The 16832-nt window shown below is 40.4% G+C and overlaps 1 protein-coding gene across 1 annotated transcript; it reads left to right on the top strand.

Moving 5' to 3' along the window:
* Positions 1 to 260: 260 nt before the first annotated feature.
* Positions 261 to 15838, top strand: alp3 (alkaline phosphatase 3). Its single transcript, XM_073495392.1, has 11 exons — positions 261 to 330; positions 1935 to 2051; positions 2455 to 2570; positions 4174 to 4348; positions 6758 to 6930; positions 7055 to 7195; positions 7926 to 7995; positions 8899 to 9033; positions 10314 to 10505; positions 13273 to 13389; positions 15519 to 15838. The coding sequence occupies exons 1-11, from the start codon at positions 261 to 263 to the stop codon at positions 15836 to 15838; spliced, it is 1626 nt and encodes a 541-aa protein (XP_073351493.1).
* Positions 15839 to 16832: the final 994 nt, after the last annotated feature.

Below are 16832 nucleotides of genomic sequence, written 5' to 3' on the forward strand. Positions count from 1 at the left end.
ATTATTAACTGTTTTGTCATTTAGCTATATGTGGATTTCTATAAATTTTTCCTACCAACTTTTGCCAACCCAACCATGACACAGTCTTTCCAGTCAGAGGTTGTAAATTTGCCAAAGGCTCATTGGTCATTATGCATTTATGGCATGCTGATAACGATGATTGGCAGCTTGTGTGACCGGAGACCAGATTTAGCCTATTTCAGTGGAAGAGTTGATCTTTGGGAAGGTTAGAGCAGCACTTCTCCAGCCTGAACGTGGCCATGGAGTTGACGAGGGTGGCCATCTCTGCTCTTTTTCTGCTGCTTGCATTTGGATCTTCCAGTGCCAAAGGTAAGACAAAAAAGATCTACTTCAGTGGTGCTCACTCATATATGTGTATTTTTTATGTTCTAATAATATCTTCTGGAAACTTGAGTCAAACTTGAGGAGTTTTAAGTCAAACTCATCTCATTAAGGATCTGTGCTTCTATTCAGATTTTAGCTATCTTGCTATCATACTTTTGGAATATTACATTTTTTCCCACAATTTTAGCTCTGAAAACTCCCCCATCTTTGAATGTTGCCAATTCCTCCTCAAATCTTTCAAATTCATTCATAGTTTCAGCTCCAAACTCAAACCTTAAAGCACTGTAACCTATTGTACTTTATAAAATTAGGTAAACCTTTTCATACCTCTCAGTTTTTCACGTTTTATGCTCCTTGTCTCTATGTGTCATATGTACACTTTCCCTCACACTTCCACAGCTTTCACTAGTTACATGGCAACTGACACTTAAACTGAATTTACTTCTGCTGAAAACTAATATCAGGTCTGACACTGAAACTGACATTTCTACCACAGTGCACACACGTGTAGTGTGACTGCAATTCTTCTACTTTGACTGAAATTGAACAACTTTTACTCCTCAGCTGACACTCGACTGCTGTCAGTGGTTACACATTACCAGTGGACACGTCCAGTGCTTTTATTTCACACTCTTTCAACTGACAGTTCAACTGCTTACATTTCAAAAAAGACACTTAAAATACTTTCAGGTCTCACCCAGCACAGCAACAACAACTACTGCTTTCAGTAATGTACTTTAGCTGACACATCAACTTTCTTTCACTTCCACTTAAACTTTGTATTGCAACTACCACTTCAGCAACATCAACTGTTTCAGTACTTAAACTATTTCAAGTTTCAACTGCAGATTTTCAGTAGTGAACACAGTGTTTTTTATTTTTTAATTCATTTTTGTATCATTTTTTTTTAAACTTATCACAAACTAGCATTGTTTTCCTTAAGATCACATAGGCCTGAAAATGCTGAGCTTGATTAATGATCCTCACCTTTTTTTTACCCGGGGGTTAGACTTCTGTTCTTTTTTTCTGTGTTCTGTTTTAAAACTAATCACCACCCATTCAGGGCTGTCTCTCACTTTGAGCTCTGTCTTTTACCCTCGTTTCCGTCTCCCTTTTTTGACTTAATGGCTCCTCAGCTTCCACCTTTCCTTTCATCCTTTGAAATCATTTACTCTTTTGTACACTTTTCTACCCACTCGTTTTTGAAAGGGCTTCCAAACTTTTTCAGACGAGCACACTCAGTACTTGTGGAGTTATGTAACTTGCTGCCATCAGCATACTGCTTGTTACTGGACGACCATAACAAACTACCTGTTACAGCACAGAGAGATGTACTTCAGTAGATAAGAGAGCATGTGAGGGTGGTGTGACAGCTACAAACAAACATGCTACACACCCACATTCAAGTCCCAGAAGGCCTGAACAAAAAGCAGTCAGCTGGATTTTTTTTTTTAATTTACGCTCACATTGAGACCAGCCCTTTGATTCTCTGTATCAGTCACATTTAAAGTTGAAGTTTGTTCAGAGAGGAAGTACATTAACCATTACTTCTGTATCAAACCCAGTCTGATCTGTGTGTTCACCTACAGTGGAAGAGGAGAACCCGGAGTTCTGGAGGTCGCAGGCCCAGCAGACTTTGCAGTCAGTGTTGGACAGGAAGCTCAACACCAATGTGGCCAAGAACATCCTGTTTTTCCTTGGAGATGGTAGATTATGCAACACTGTCATTTAATCACATTGAGGCTGGAATGAGTAGAACACACCCTCCTGCCATTATTCTGCATACCCTGCATATATGCTGCTATTAGACCTATTTTAAAGTGCATTTATTTAACATTGTATTGCTTTTCAATATCAACAACTAACAAGATACTCAGATTCATTAGCACATAATATAAGGAGAACAAATTAATTGTATTAAGATATTGAAAGGATTGGTTTACAATTCATTTTTAGGGGTCCATTTAGACTACTTTAAGTCCACACAGGGAACATTAAAGTTTAAACTCATGCTGTCCAGCAGTATATTTTCTTTAGCCTCATCTTTGTGTGTGTGTGTGTGCGTGTGTGTGTGTGTGTGTGTGTGTGTGTGTGTGTTGTGTGCATCAGGTATGGGAATCACAACCTACACAGCAGCACGTATTCTCAAGGGACAGCTGCAGAACCAGACTGGAGAGGAGACAGTGATGACCATGGACACCTTCCCTAGTGTGGGACTGGCTAAGGTACACACACACACACACACACACACACACGCACACACACACACACACACACACACACACACACACACACACACACACACACACACACACTTAAGTGGATGAATAGAGAGATATATTATTTATTCATTATACACATATTATGAAAATATAACAATATCATGTTGTTTCGGCATCCTTCTGATGGTTCATACTGATGTGGTTCACGGTTATTTTTATTCACATTACTCGTGCGGCAATTACAAATGTATAACCTCGTGATCAAACTTGCTCAAGTAACGCAAACGAAAAATGAATATTTTCTTTGCCTTTGGTTGCAATATAAATGTGGTCAGCCCTGTGGCCAGAGACAGAGAGGTGTAACTTTATGCTTCTAAAATGTAGACAGAGTTTAGTTAGACTAATTAAAGTTACATTTTCTTCCTCCACTTGTACACAGATGTGTAAGTACTGTTATATAAAAAGAAAAGTGTAATTTTTGTGACAACAATGTATGCCATAACTCAGCCTACTACTGGCTGTGTAGTTACTCTACTCTGGCTTTGTATTGCTGCTGTCATCTTTAGACTTCACTCTTTGCCTACACAAAAACAATCAACTACACAGATAAAGCAAACGAAGCTAGCTGCGAGACAGCCACGGCTAGCTTTAGCTAAAGCTAATACCCAAATGTACTGTTTTCCCTAGCTATCATCGGTAGTCGACAAATATCCCTTTTTGAACATCCTGAAAATACGGAAGCCCTAAAGGGCCATGCATTCATACATTTTATTTCCTCCGTTTTCCCGTGATAACAAGTTAATTTCATTTGTTTTCTCGAGATCTCGAGTTATTATCTCGAAATAACAACTGCCGTTTTCCTGAGATAACGGGATAATTTTAGTTTTGTTATCTCGAGATCTCGAGAAAATGATCCCATTATCTCAGGCAAACGGCAGTTGTTATTTCGAGATAATAACTCGAGATCTCGAGAAAACAAATGAAATTAACTTGTTATCACGGGAAAACGGAGGAAATAAAATGTGGAATTCACATCGGTGTGGCTTAAAAAACAGATTTTAAACCTGTTTAATTGTGAGTTTATCTATCATATTGATATAGTGGCTAGACAGAAAGACGCTTAGCAAAACAGAGATACAGTTAATGCCTTTCAACTCTAGACATTTAAATAAGGTTTTTACACAGATAGCATACAATTAACCTATTAATGTTACACAACTAATGTACCCTCCTGCCATTATTCTGCATACCCTGCATATATGCTGCTATTAGACCTATTTAAAAGTGCATTTATTTAACACTGTATTGCTTTTCAATAACAACAAGTAACAAGATACTCAGATTCATTTGAAAAAAATATAAAGAGAACAAATTCATTGTAAGGGCTCCATTTAGACTACTTTATAGGGAACAGATATGTAATTGTTGCTTATTTTGTTGCTTGTAATATTCATTTTTTCTTTTCTGTTTTTCTTTTTTCTGCTGCAAGAGCAATTTTCCACACAGGGAACATTAAAGTTTAATCTCATGCTGTCCAGCAGTATATTTTCTTCAGCCTCATCTTTGTGTGTGTGCGTGCGTGCGTGTGTGTGTGTGTGTTGTGCAGACCTACAGTGTTGACTTCCAGATTGCAGACAGTGCAGCCACAGCCACAGCGTATCTGTGCGGAGTGAAAACCAACCTGAACACCCTCGGAGTGAGTGCAGCCGCCCGCAACGGAGTCTGCAAGTCTCAGAAGGGCAACGAGGTCACGTCCATCCTGAAGTGGGCCAAAGATGCTGGTAAGCCCCACAGTACAATGTGAATAACAACATGCTTAACCAAACCATTTTTTAAAACTATTTTATATACATCATTCCCCCCCTTAATCGTTTTACCCTTTTATTGCTTTTATAAATGGAATCATCATCATCAGATTTACAAAAAAACATCTTTAATGTTAAATTGAAAACATCCTTCAAGTCAGTATTTAGTAGATGTACCTTTGGCTGCAATCACAGCACTGAGTCTGTGTGGATAGGTCTCAATCAGGCTCACACATCCAGATCCAGATACACAACTCCTAGTCTGATGTTGTGCTCTGTGAAGGTTGTTAAGCCCAATCACAATATTATAAAAGAGATTAAGAATGGGCATGCCATCCTCATGTGTACTATCATACTATTATAAATGCCAAACTAATTCTCATACTAACACCACCAACTGTTACTAGTGATAGTGACAATTTTCTGCAAATGTAGACTGACTCATACGAAATACAGCTCTCTGCTGCACAGACAATGCTGAGGGGGAAAATAATGCAGGCTGTCTTCAAACGGTGCTGTGATTGAACCAACAAATGGGAATTTGTGACTCTTTGTCAGGGAGCAGGCAGACACCTGACACAGCCCTGCCGTGTCACACTTTAGTTCAGCTTCCTGACAAAAGAAAATCCCTCAGGTCTTATACCGCCTCAGCACAACCTGATTTTACAGCTGAGCGCTCTGCTGTGAGCTGCAGTGCCTCGAGCCGGGGGCATCAGCAGCCTGTAGCTACAAGTTACACTGCAGGGTGATGTGCTGCACAGGAAGGACCTTGAGTCTTATCATGTTCCACGTTATCAGTGGCCATGAATATCTAATAACAGACACACACAGAGCCGTGGCCCTGACCCCAGCACAGCACCGGAGACTGACACTCAGGTGTGTGAATACTTGTGTGTGTTACATAGAATAAGAAAGTGGTTTTTAGTCTTTGATGTCTCAAAACAATATTTTAGAAATGGTCCTTACAGCCAAGTCCTCAACTAATGTGGCAAGAAAGGAACATTTCAGCCAGTTGTTCCCAACCTGGGGGGCCTGGATCACTATTGCAAGATAATGATTTTTAAAATGATTTGTAAAAGGGCAAGAAGAAACAAAAGCAGTTCTGCAACAATAAATTCTGTGGGTTTTTTGTTTTATTTGACTTTGCATATATTTTTGCTTGAGTCCTCTGAATGAAACAATGGAATAACACTTGTTGAAGTCCTACAAAATCTTAACAACAAATTGTAAAAATTCCCAGTGTCCATGGTGATGTTTTCATGATGACGTCTTGTTTTGTTCAAACAACAGTCCACAGCGCATCATAAAAGAACCAGCAAATATTCACGTTTTAGAGCCAGAAAACATTTTTGCTTAACAAAATCGAAATTGTTACAATTAATTTTCTGTCAATTAATTTAATTCAAAGAGTACGTTTTTCCAGTAACACTCCTTGAAAATCTTGTCTTTGCTGACCTCCAGTGGTTTAACTTCCCAACTTGCTGTAGAGATGCACAGGTGTGCTCCAGGACCCCGTGACATCACTGGGTTGCGGTTACAGGTACAACAGAGCACAATCCTGACCTCACCAAACCACAAACATCAGTGATGCTGGAAAAAGACTTGAAAACTTTTGACCACTGGGGGCAGCAAAACACTGTTTCAGCATGGTGTTAACTTACTCTTTAAGTGCTGTATCGTAGGTAACTGGACTTGTTTCAGTTTGTTGAAGATGTTTCACCTCTCGTCCAAGAGGCTTCTTCAGTTCTAACTAACTGGAGGGGAGTTGCAGGCTTTTAAACTCTGTGTGGGAGTGTCCTTACAGAGTCGTTAAGGACACGTGTGAGCTCTGAGTTTCAGAGTCGTTAGGGCCACTTGTGGGTCGTTGACCCACCCGGCCTTCATGTGGGTTGTTAGGGCTAGGTGAGCCCAGGTGTGAATGGTTGTTAAGCTGTCTGGGGAGGGAACTCATTATGTTTATGGAGAGGATGGCACGAATGGCACAACACAGGAGGAAAATGATAAATCCTACTGAAAACTGGTGCAGTCTGAATGTTGCTTCCAGCCCATTCATCTCAGTGTTCCTGGACTGCATTGCTGTGTGCCACAGTGTCTTTTCTGTGCTGCCACTGGGAGGCTTTAAGAGTAATTTAAAGAGAGGTGCCTGGCATCAAGGTAGTTAAATGACAATTTACTACCCCATATATAATTATGATATTCAGGATCTACAGGGGGTTTCGAAAGTTGCTGATTAATGCCTCAATCATCACCCTACTAGCTGCTCAGACTTCAGCCTGAAAGCTATTCATATATTACATAAGGATACAGCAGAATGCAAATTTTACTGTACATATAGGCTTATATAAACCTACTACACATTAAGCATGAAACAAATTGATCTTGTAGGTAAGTCTGTTGGCATTGTAACAACCACGCGGGTGCAACATGCCACCCCAGCAACCACCTACGCCCACACCGCCAGCAGGAAGTGGTACAGTGATGCTGACATGCCTGCAGGTGCCAAGAAGGATGGCTGCACCGACATCTCCTCCCAGCTCCTCTCAAACACAGACATAGATGTAAGCTTCTCCATAACTCAGATCATTCTTATGGTATTATCCCTTGACAATTGTACTCTGTTTCAGAATGAATTTACATTACATTTGAATGTGAGTGTTTGTGCTGGTGTGTGTCTGTTTCTAGGTGATTATTGGTGGAGGTAGAAAGTACATGACCCCTAGGGGCACTAAGGACCCAGAATACCCCTGGGATTACGCCTCCAGGGGCAAAAGAAAAGACGGACGCAACCTCATCAATGAGTGGCAGAGCATGAAATTTGGAAAGGTACCACTTTTGTTTAACTAAGACTCAGAGACCAAGAAAAAAGCCTTTAAATATAGCAACAGCTTCAGGGAGTCTCATACCAAAAGGAGGCTGCAAAATTACAAAGGCAGCAAGGTGTCAAATGAAGACACGAGTATGTTGTCACTTTTTCAGGGCCTAGGGGCCTCCCCTTCAAAGAGTATTTACCAGTACCAGTATTTATGTCATGTTTAGAGTGAGCTAGTATACATTACACTTTTGAATGAGCATCGATTGTTGATTTGTGTCATTACCACACTTGTTTACATCCGAAACACTGAATGAAAGGAGCTGTTAGACATTTTCATCACCAGAATAACTTTCTGCTTTGTTATCCATGAATAACTCCCACATTCCAAAACTTATTTTCTTATTAAAATAAGTGATTATTAGCTCTATACTCTTCTCCCCCGCTCATGTAATAAAATCGAAAATAATGATTTTAATTAGATACTTTAGAAACAAGTACAATTTCTGCAATCAATAAAATCACCCAGAAGTTACAGTTAAAGTTGCTTTAAAGAGTTAAAAACTTCTCAGCTTGTCATTTCATGTAATACTGATACCATCATTTGTCAATAAACACTGCGAGAAAAGTATTTTAGTACAGTCTACAAAAGGTCTAAAGTTCGCTCAGTGACTCAAGCGAAAGACTTTTAACGTCTTCCTTCCACTTTGTCTGTGAATGGAATGTGTCTTGTGTGTCACGCAGGTCGCCCGCTATGTGTGGAACAAAACAGACTTTGATGCTGTTGACCCTGAAACCACTGACTACCTCATGGGTGAGTTATTTTTTATTTTTTATTTTTCATTTCTCTTTGCCCTCTTATGCTTTGCTTTCCAGCAGAGCCGAGTGTTACATGAAGGCAAAGCATTCCCCTCAGGGCTTGATGAACAAACCAACAATAGGCCTGCAGTGGCCTTCGTTTACTCACCAGGTTCCAGGCTCCTGATTTCATCTTGTATTAAGTCTTGAATAGATGTTTTACCTCAAAATACTGTACCTGACCTACATAATGTTCAAGGTGCTGAAACATTCACAGCATGAGTCTTTTATCAAATTTACGGTCAGCAGCACACAGTTCTTTTTACTATGACAACATCAACATTTAGCTGTTATTTTCATGTTATTATGATTGTTGTGTTCGTATCATAGTGACTTGTGAATGTCTTTTGAACACTCTTAATTCAAAATAATATGCTCATCGTATCATTAACACACCACAATAATAACTGCTTGCATGTGTGGCACAATTTATTTGTGTTAAAAAAAGAATTCTAAACTGCTTCATTTTTGTCTCTACCAACTCCTGATGTAAATATGTGAATCTTTAGCTGCTTAATGCCCCATGGTTTTCAACAGCTAAGTTTCATTATGTCAGTGGGCTCCATCTGTTCTTCATGATGTGTGACGGTGTGGATGAAATGTCGAAAGACAGTCATCAAGCTTTTCCTGGACTTTCTTGCTGCTGCGGAGACTTTGGATTTTCCCCCCACACTGTGGTTTATCACTTCCTGTGTGCTGAAAATAGTGGTAGTAGTAGGAGGATGATGGGACTTTCCTCTCTGCTGCACCTCCACTCACTGTGGGCTGATAAAAAACAAGCATACTGTACTTTCACATGAAAAAATATGGTTGTTGCATTTTTTTTAAAATCTGTCTCTCTCTCTTTCTCTCTGCCCAGCTCTGTTTGAACCAGGTGATCTGCGCTTTGAGGCAGACAGGGACCCAAATATGGACCCGTCCATTGTCGAAACTACAGAAAAGGCCATCCGCATCCTCCAGAAAAACCCTAAGGGCTTCTTTCTGTTAGTGGAGGGTGAGGACAACCGCTTCGCCCACCTTCCACACACTCCCCATCACTTAATCCATCTAGGGTTGGATAATGACATCCCCAGAGAGGTGAAGGTCCTGCTAAAAATAGGGGAAAAGCCTTTGGCTAGTCTCGGGGGGTCAATTGAATTATTGATCCTGTTCTAATCACAAAGGGGTCCCAAGTGACCAGAAAACGACCACACTGGTAATTGTTGTGCATTTACATTTGTATTATAGCACCTTCAGCAGTGATATTGAGTTGTTTTGAGGTGATCCTCGTGGTATCTGATGTAGCGCCAACCTCCAGAAAACACCATGGTAGAGAACAGTGTGTACCTGCAGTGGATCAAGTGATTTGACATTGATTCTGCATACAGCTCAATGAGTTTGCCGCAGTGTGTGCTTACCGCGTATGGTTGGCTGACGTGTTCCTGTTCCACACGGCTACCTCACTGGCCTCCTCATCCATCTCTCCTTTAATCTGAGGCAGCCGCCTGGGGACTCTGTTGTGCTACTAAGTGTCTTCACAATGACTTTAAAATAACAGGCAAATGTATAAATAGAAGCAGGCATATGGTGCACCCAATCACTGACAGCTCACTGAGACCACAACTTATTAACTGGAGTCTACTTCACTTTCCAATACGGCCTGTGGAGAGGACAGGAGCAGAAGAATGGGCTGAATTTAAAAATAAAAATACGTGAGCATTATCCCCCGGCAAGACGGTGAATCTAAAATTCTCTGTGGGAGAAAGTGGGCAACCTTTCCTCATCTTTGTTCCATTCCAGGAGATATTTTTCAGACTCGCCTCCATATGAATAAGTCATCTGTTCACCTGTAACAGTGTAAAGAGAAATGTATCGCATTTCTAACTGATCCCAAAAGCTCAAACTTTGGAATCTACCTCCACCTCACATCTACTGTGTGCATCAATGTTTGCAAGTGTGTTTTCTGGTATTGAACAGTCTCAGTAGCTCATTAAAATTACAATTCACTACCCTCCTCAGTGATTTACCAAACTTTTGAGTCAAGTCTGAGTAAGTCTAAAGTCTCGTAACGGCAAACCTCAAGTCAAGTGCCGAATCATTTGTGTAAAATGGCTTGTGAACAGTTTTTTTAAAATGACTAAGACAATTTTCTTTTGATGTATAGACTACACAACATAATAACTTTTAAGGGAAAGAACCAGTTGTCCTCTTTGTCACTCAAAGTACCGATCAGTACCAGAAGCCTTTACTTCACTGCCTCTCCTCATTAACCCCTTCTTCTCTCTGTGTGGTCAGGTGGGCGTATTGACCAGGCTCACCATGCTGGCAGGGCGTACATGGCGCTCCATGAGGCGGTTGCTTTAGACTACGCCATTGCGAAGGGCCTTGAACTCACCAAAGAGCATGAAACTCTCACCATAGTGATGGCTGACCATTCCCACCCTTTCACCTTCAATGGATACCCATTTCGAGGACAGAGCATTCTGGGTAATTATGAGCTCACAGCTATTTCTTTTAAAAGTTGTTGCCATATCAAGTTTTTGAATGTCTTATACTGATTTGGTATTGCATCAGCTCACTCCTCAGCTCCTTGTATTCCTCCTTTCTACCTCTATTCCTTGCCCCATCCATCTACCCTCTCCTCCACATGTGTTTATATCTCACAACAATAGACAACCAAGGTGGCATTTTGTGTGTGTGTGTGTGTGTGTGTGTGTGTGTGTGTGTGTGTGTGTGTGTGTGAGTGTGAGTGTGTCTGCCTGTTCCCTCTCAGCTTCAGTGTGCCTCTGCCACCAGCAGCTTGACATTTCCTCTGCTTTCTCTCCCTGGCAATTACAGCCTGGGTAAACACATATAGCTGGCAGCCTTTCTCTCCCTCGCCTTTCTATTTCAGTCCTTCGCTTTCTTCTTGTCTCTCTTCCTTCTACCTGTCTCTGACCATCAACGCCGATGCCTCTCTCTCTTTTACATTATACTCTCTTAACTTCCTCTCGCTCTGTCAGTCCTTCTCTGCAGTTAATCTCCCTTTGGAACGTCTCTTTATCAACCTTACTTGCTCCTTACCTATGTTCCCTCAGCTCTCTGTCTCCTCTCCATCACTGTTCCATCTCCTTTACCCAGAGGCTTTGGGTAAAGTTTATTTAAAAAGTGAACTAACATTATCAACAGCGTGTGAAGAAACAACAGTGTTGACCTTATGTCAAAGACGTCTGTGTACTGTGTGCAGGGATTTCTACCTTAGTAAGCATGCTAACCAGCTAGCCCCAGCCCTTCCTGTCTCGTAATGCCACCTTGTACTGCAAGAGACGGTTGTATGATATTTTTCTGATAGCTGGGAGATGTGAGTAAACAAAATAAAGGAAACACTTTAACACCTATTTTCCTTACTGAACAGATAAAAACAAACTGAACACCTTCTGAATTCAAGTTTCTCTCTTTTACTGAACTAAGAGGAGCTTAATTAACTAATCATTAACTCAGCATAAAACACACTTTTTCATCAAACTCACCAAAACAGTCTTGGCCAGTCTTTCCTTAATCACCTCTGGTTTGGTCAAAATTAATCCTTAATTCACCGAGTAAGATCACCTGCTGCTGGTGCCCGACTCTCTCACGGTCCTCTGCCACTGCCTTCCTCTTCTGTTCCCACCTGCTGTGTCTTCTCATCCCTGAAGTCATAGTCCTGGCCAGAACTGCTGTAAATCATCTCCATACTGTATCATACTGTGTCTTCAAACTGACCTTTGTCAGTCACCGAGGCTGTATTCAGTCCCAGCCGTGTACACCGGAAGGCTGCTGAGCCAGGCTGAGCTGAGCCCCTTTTTCCACGACGACTCCTCCATGATCTGAGGATGTAGTACAGTACTGTAAGCTAACAAGGCAACTAGCACCACAGCTAAGAGAGCTAATTAGCTAACAACAGCTGGCTGAATCAATAGACAACTACAGCAAAGAGTGTTGTGAGCAGCAGCTGTAGGTTACTCTGGTGATATGTTGCCCTATATATTTTTGGAGCTACCTTTGAATTCTGTCCATATTTTACAAATTACACCTTTAAAACCCGAGCTGAACCTATGACATTAACAGAGGGACAGAGGGTTTAATCAAGGGTTCAAATAATTATTTTTTTTCTCTATATTGTATTGGATGTCAGGGTTGTTCACTTTTTTATATGATACACCAGAGCACAATTTATGTATTCATGCAATGGACCTTTATTACAGAAGACAGTAGGAAAAGCACAGATGTAAATAATCAAATGAATGGTGTCTGAATTCCTTTTGGCTGCTTCAGTTTCACATCATGAGGCTAACCCTGGAAATTACTGTATCTCTATAGCTGCAGCTATAAAAAATGATTAAATGTATTTTTTAAGAATGATGTAAATATAGCGCGGAGCAATAATGTGTTCTGGGGTCCGATTTAGGATCAATTTGATCAAAACTGATGTTAAAGATTCCGAATGTGAAACCAAATATAGGCTGAGTCTGTACTCTTTACACTTTAATGTGCACTGGGGAATTAAAAAAAGAACTTGCAGTGTAATTACATTTTTAGGTCTCTCCTAAAGGACTATATTTGTTTTTAGTAGGAACCCACTAATTAGTACTAATTAGTACCTGCTATGTACAAAATGTTTACACTGTAATTTGCAGGCTGTAATCTAAAGGTTTGTTGATATACTAAGATAGCTAAGTTCCCAGATTTTTTTCTTGTTTGGACTGAATTGTACTATGCATACTGTTTCAGAGGTGTTTCCACCCTGGCCAGAATAAAATCCTGAGAAAAACAATGATATTTGTGGCATGAAGGTGTTCACATTAAAGATTCGGCCCACAAACATCATCTGTGTCTGCCTCCAAAGAGTGTATTGATTGAGCACTTGTGTTGTATTGTGCTGTTCCCACCTTTCTACTCTCTCTTTCCAGTTGTATCCTTATTTTACCCTCCTCCTCTTCCTCCCAGCGGTGCAGCAGTGATTAATGTGCTTGTGAAACTCTGAGCTCTTCATCAGCGGGGAGACTCGCCAGGCTAATGGCTCATCTGGAGAGAAACACTGAGACACTCAACAAGCTGTAGACCTCTCACAGCACCCTGGGGATCCTGAGCCCCCCCCTCCTATGTGTGTGTGTGTGTGTGTGTGTGTGTGTTCATTTATTCATGTGTTTAGCACCTTGAGACTGAGAGAAGAAACAGAGAAAAATAGGAAAGATAAATTAAAGGTAATGTTCCATTTTCTTTCTGTATTTTCCAGGTAAATCTCCCCTGTGGGCGAAGGATGTGTTGCCTTATACCACTCTGATGTATGGCAATGGACCCGGACACAAAATCACCAACGGCACGCGCCCAGACATCAGAAAAGTCGACACTAGTAAGACTAACTCAATGTTTCTTTGTTTTCCTTACAAGAATATCTCAGACCTCGGTTGAACAATTTCCCTGACCAGCTACAACAAACCATGGCAGGGTGCTTTCTATCTCTACCCTGTAAAAGTTGGCAGATAAAACTGTTTCAGAGCTTTCCTGCCCAGGGTGGTGATGTGTGATGGTCATGAAAGGTTCTCTGTTGATTCTCAGGAACCTAAAACTGTTCACCTGCTCCACCTCAGCTCCACTGATGTGGACAGGGGGTGAATGTCTTTTCCTTTTTTCTAAAATCAACATTTATCCAATTTGTTTTACAGAACAGGAGGTTGCTCTCTCTGCACCACTCTGCAATATCATATATAGCTGATTATAGATCGATTGAATAGTTGATTGATTACATACAGTAGTTACTTCTTAATTTTCCTTATGTTGTGTGTGTCTTATCTTTTGTGTGAGGACAAAAACACTGGGGATGAGAGAACTATTTCAGAACAACTGGACTGACCTTTACATCCCCCCCCTGAGTTTAGATCTATCTCCTATAATACAGTATAACCTTTCCTTATAATATAATCAGGTGTGCTTTCTCCTTCTCTGACATTTTTACTAATTTAGTTTGCGATGTTGGTTTTTTAAAACCAGAAAAGAAAGTGACAGTTCAGTTAAGGTAATATGACAACAAGAATCAATAGATTACTGTACAAGTAAGAATTGAAAGTAGCATGTAAGGCCTTCCTCTTCATGGATGATTAAAGTCTCACCTCATCTTTTCTGCATTAGTCAGAAAAACTCAGTCACACTTCAGTCAAAGCTGCATTAGCTGGCATCCGGTTACACATTATATTACGGTCCTTGTAATATACATTAATTAATAGGTAATTCTGAATCCTAATAAGATGCTTATTAACAATAACAGGACTAAGAATAAGAAGTGTTAATACTAGCATATAAGCACGTTCATAGTTAAATCATTGACATCTATAGGCACTTAAAAGAAACTTAAGCAGTTGATAGACTGTTTAAGACTGCTGGTGTCGTATAGCTGTTTATATTAGCGTTACAAACACATTTATTGAATTTGACTAACTTAAGTATTACTTCATTTTTAAACCTTCATGAGGCTTTTTTGTTGTTTTATTAATATGAATACTTTCAGCTAACCATGCTTTAGTTAGCCATCTTGCAGCGATGGATCGAAGGTGAAAACAATTTCTTATTAAAGGATAAGTTCACCCAAAAAGCTTTTCTGGTGTAAACTAAATCTCTATAAGCCCTGAGATCCCAAATTGATTGAGATTTGAGGGCTTCTGAAGACTTGCATTACGCTGGACGGGCAGTATGAAGCCATTTTATGTCTCTTTTTGTTTTTTTTAGGAGAATGCTGCAACATTGTCTTTCTGTGAAGCTCCAGAAATGTTTTGTGAACTACAGAATGTCACCTGACTTTCCATCAGCGTAGATAGTGACTACATTTTATTTATGGGTGAACTTATCCTTTAAGGTATACAAAAACTATTTTTTAAAACACTTACTAACAGTTAATCTAACAATAAACATGTTCATGATGCTATTATCAATGTTATGGAGACTCACTAACACCCTGTATAACTTTCAAACACACTATAACGGAAACAACAACACTATAATGTATGCTCTTACTTGCTGCTTATATGTGTGATCTGTGTCTCATGTAAGTGTGCGGGCCAGAATGCAGGTCAGTTTGACCTCCGGTGTGTCAAATGCTCTCACTCTGATAAATTAGAAAACTCTGCCTCTGGGGGAACGAGGAAAGATAAGAGAGCCAGGTGTACTTCGTTATAAGTGCTTGTTTTGTTTATGCAGACTTAATTGAAAAGATCTCTCTCATAACAGCCTTCACTGTGATCTGTCACAGCTGGGAGGGCGCCGAGAGGCTGGATCAGTCTCTAAAAGTTTGAGTGTAACTTTATTTTTTGGTCTTTTGTCTTATGAAAGCACAACCCCTGTATGCATACAAACAGCTGTAATAAACTCTGAAAGAATTTCTTGGTTACATAAAGTTACTAATGTAATGTAATATAAGTACTATCATTGTAAGTGGCTTTGGACAAAGTGTTAAATGAATGTAATGAAATATTGCTGTCTCTTTTCCAGAAACTAAAGACTACGTCCAGCTGGCTGCCGTCCCCACAGAGTCAGCCACCCACAGTGGAGAGGATGTGGCAGTGCTCGCACGTGGACCCATGGCCCACCTTTTCCAGGGTGTCCAGGAGCAGAACTACATCGCCCACGCCATGGCCTACGCTGCCTGCGTGGGCGCCGACCAGAGGCACTGCCAGGGAAGGCAAACCGAAGCACCTGTGGTTCACACCACCTTGATCAACGACAGGAATGGAGCTGAGGCAGTTCATGGCTCGGCAGCTTTGCTAAGTAGCCTTCTCTCTGTGCTGCTGGCACTTACAGTGGTGATGTAAGATCCCTTTTTTCTCACTGAACCCCACTGATCTCACTCCGCTTGCTACATCAGGGAGGTCAGAGTTCAGGGCCATAGAGGAGTGGGCAGGGATTCAGTCAGGAAGACTTCAGCAGGGTGGATGTGTACCACTGTGGCCTCTTGAACCACGCTGCCTCTTGTAGAGCATTTTTTAAGAGAGAGAATTAGGTTATTAGAAGTCACAAAAGAAAGGTATAAAATCATCAGAAGCATTATTGTTTAAACTTGGCTACTAAAAGAAAATTGACTCTAATACCTTATTGATCAGAACCCCTTGAATGTAAATGTATCTTGTTTTATTTTGGCACTTTATTGATTCCCTGTATCATTCCAATAAAACGGTCCTTGAGCATATAGTTTGTGTGTCACTTTATATAATCTGATCCGTACATACTACTGCATATGTCACGTATTGACATTTATGGCTCCTTCATACCATACTGAAGAACCTTAATTATTCAAATCAGCCTTGTAACAATGCATTGTTCAGCTAATTGTGATGGGAGCTTATTGAGGTAAAGAAGAAAAACAACCCTCTTACACTTCAATTTATATCAAAAATTCAACTTTGACTGGCAAAGTTGGATTTTTTTATTTTCCTTCTTCTGCATTAAGCTTCATGTGTTTAAATGTACATGCTACAGAATACAGTTGTTATGGATTTCTCACCCCCCTGTACATATAAATAAACAGTTTGGCATTTTGTGAAATGCACTAATTAGTTTTGCTGCCGAGATTTAGATGAGAAGATGTATTCCACTTTTATATCTAAGCACTTTTAATATGGAGCCAGAAGCAGCAGCTTCTGCTGTAACTTGTCTTTTTTACATTTCTTTTAGAGTTCAGATTTGAAAAAACAAGATACAACGTGTTAGTGAACTTTGGAGGTGCTGGCAGGCAGATTTTTTTCTTATTTTGGATGATTTCTTATTTTGGTGTTCATTCCTCGGTGCTTTCATCCATTGATTTCCTCA

Source organism: Pagrus major, chromosome 2 (assembly GCF_040436345.1).
Source record: "Pagrus major chromosome 2, Pma_NU_1.0".
Classification (NCBI taxonomy): Eukaryota; Metazoa; Chordata; class Actinopteri; order Spariformes; family Sparidae; genus Pagrus; species Pagrus major.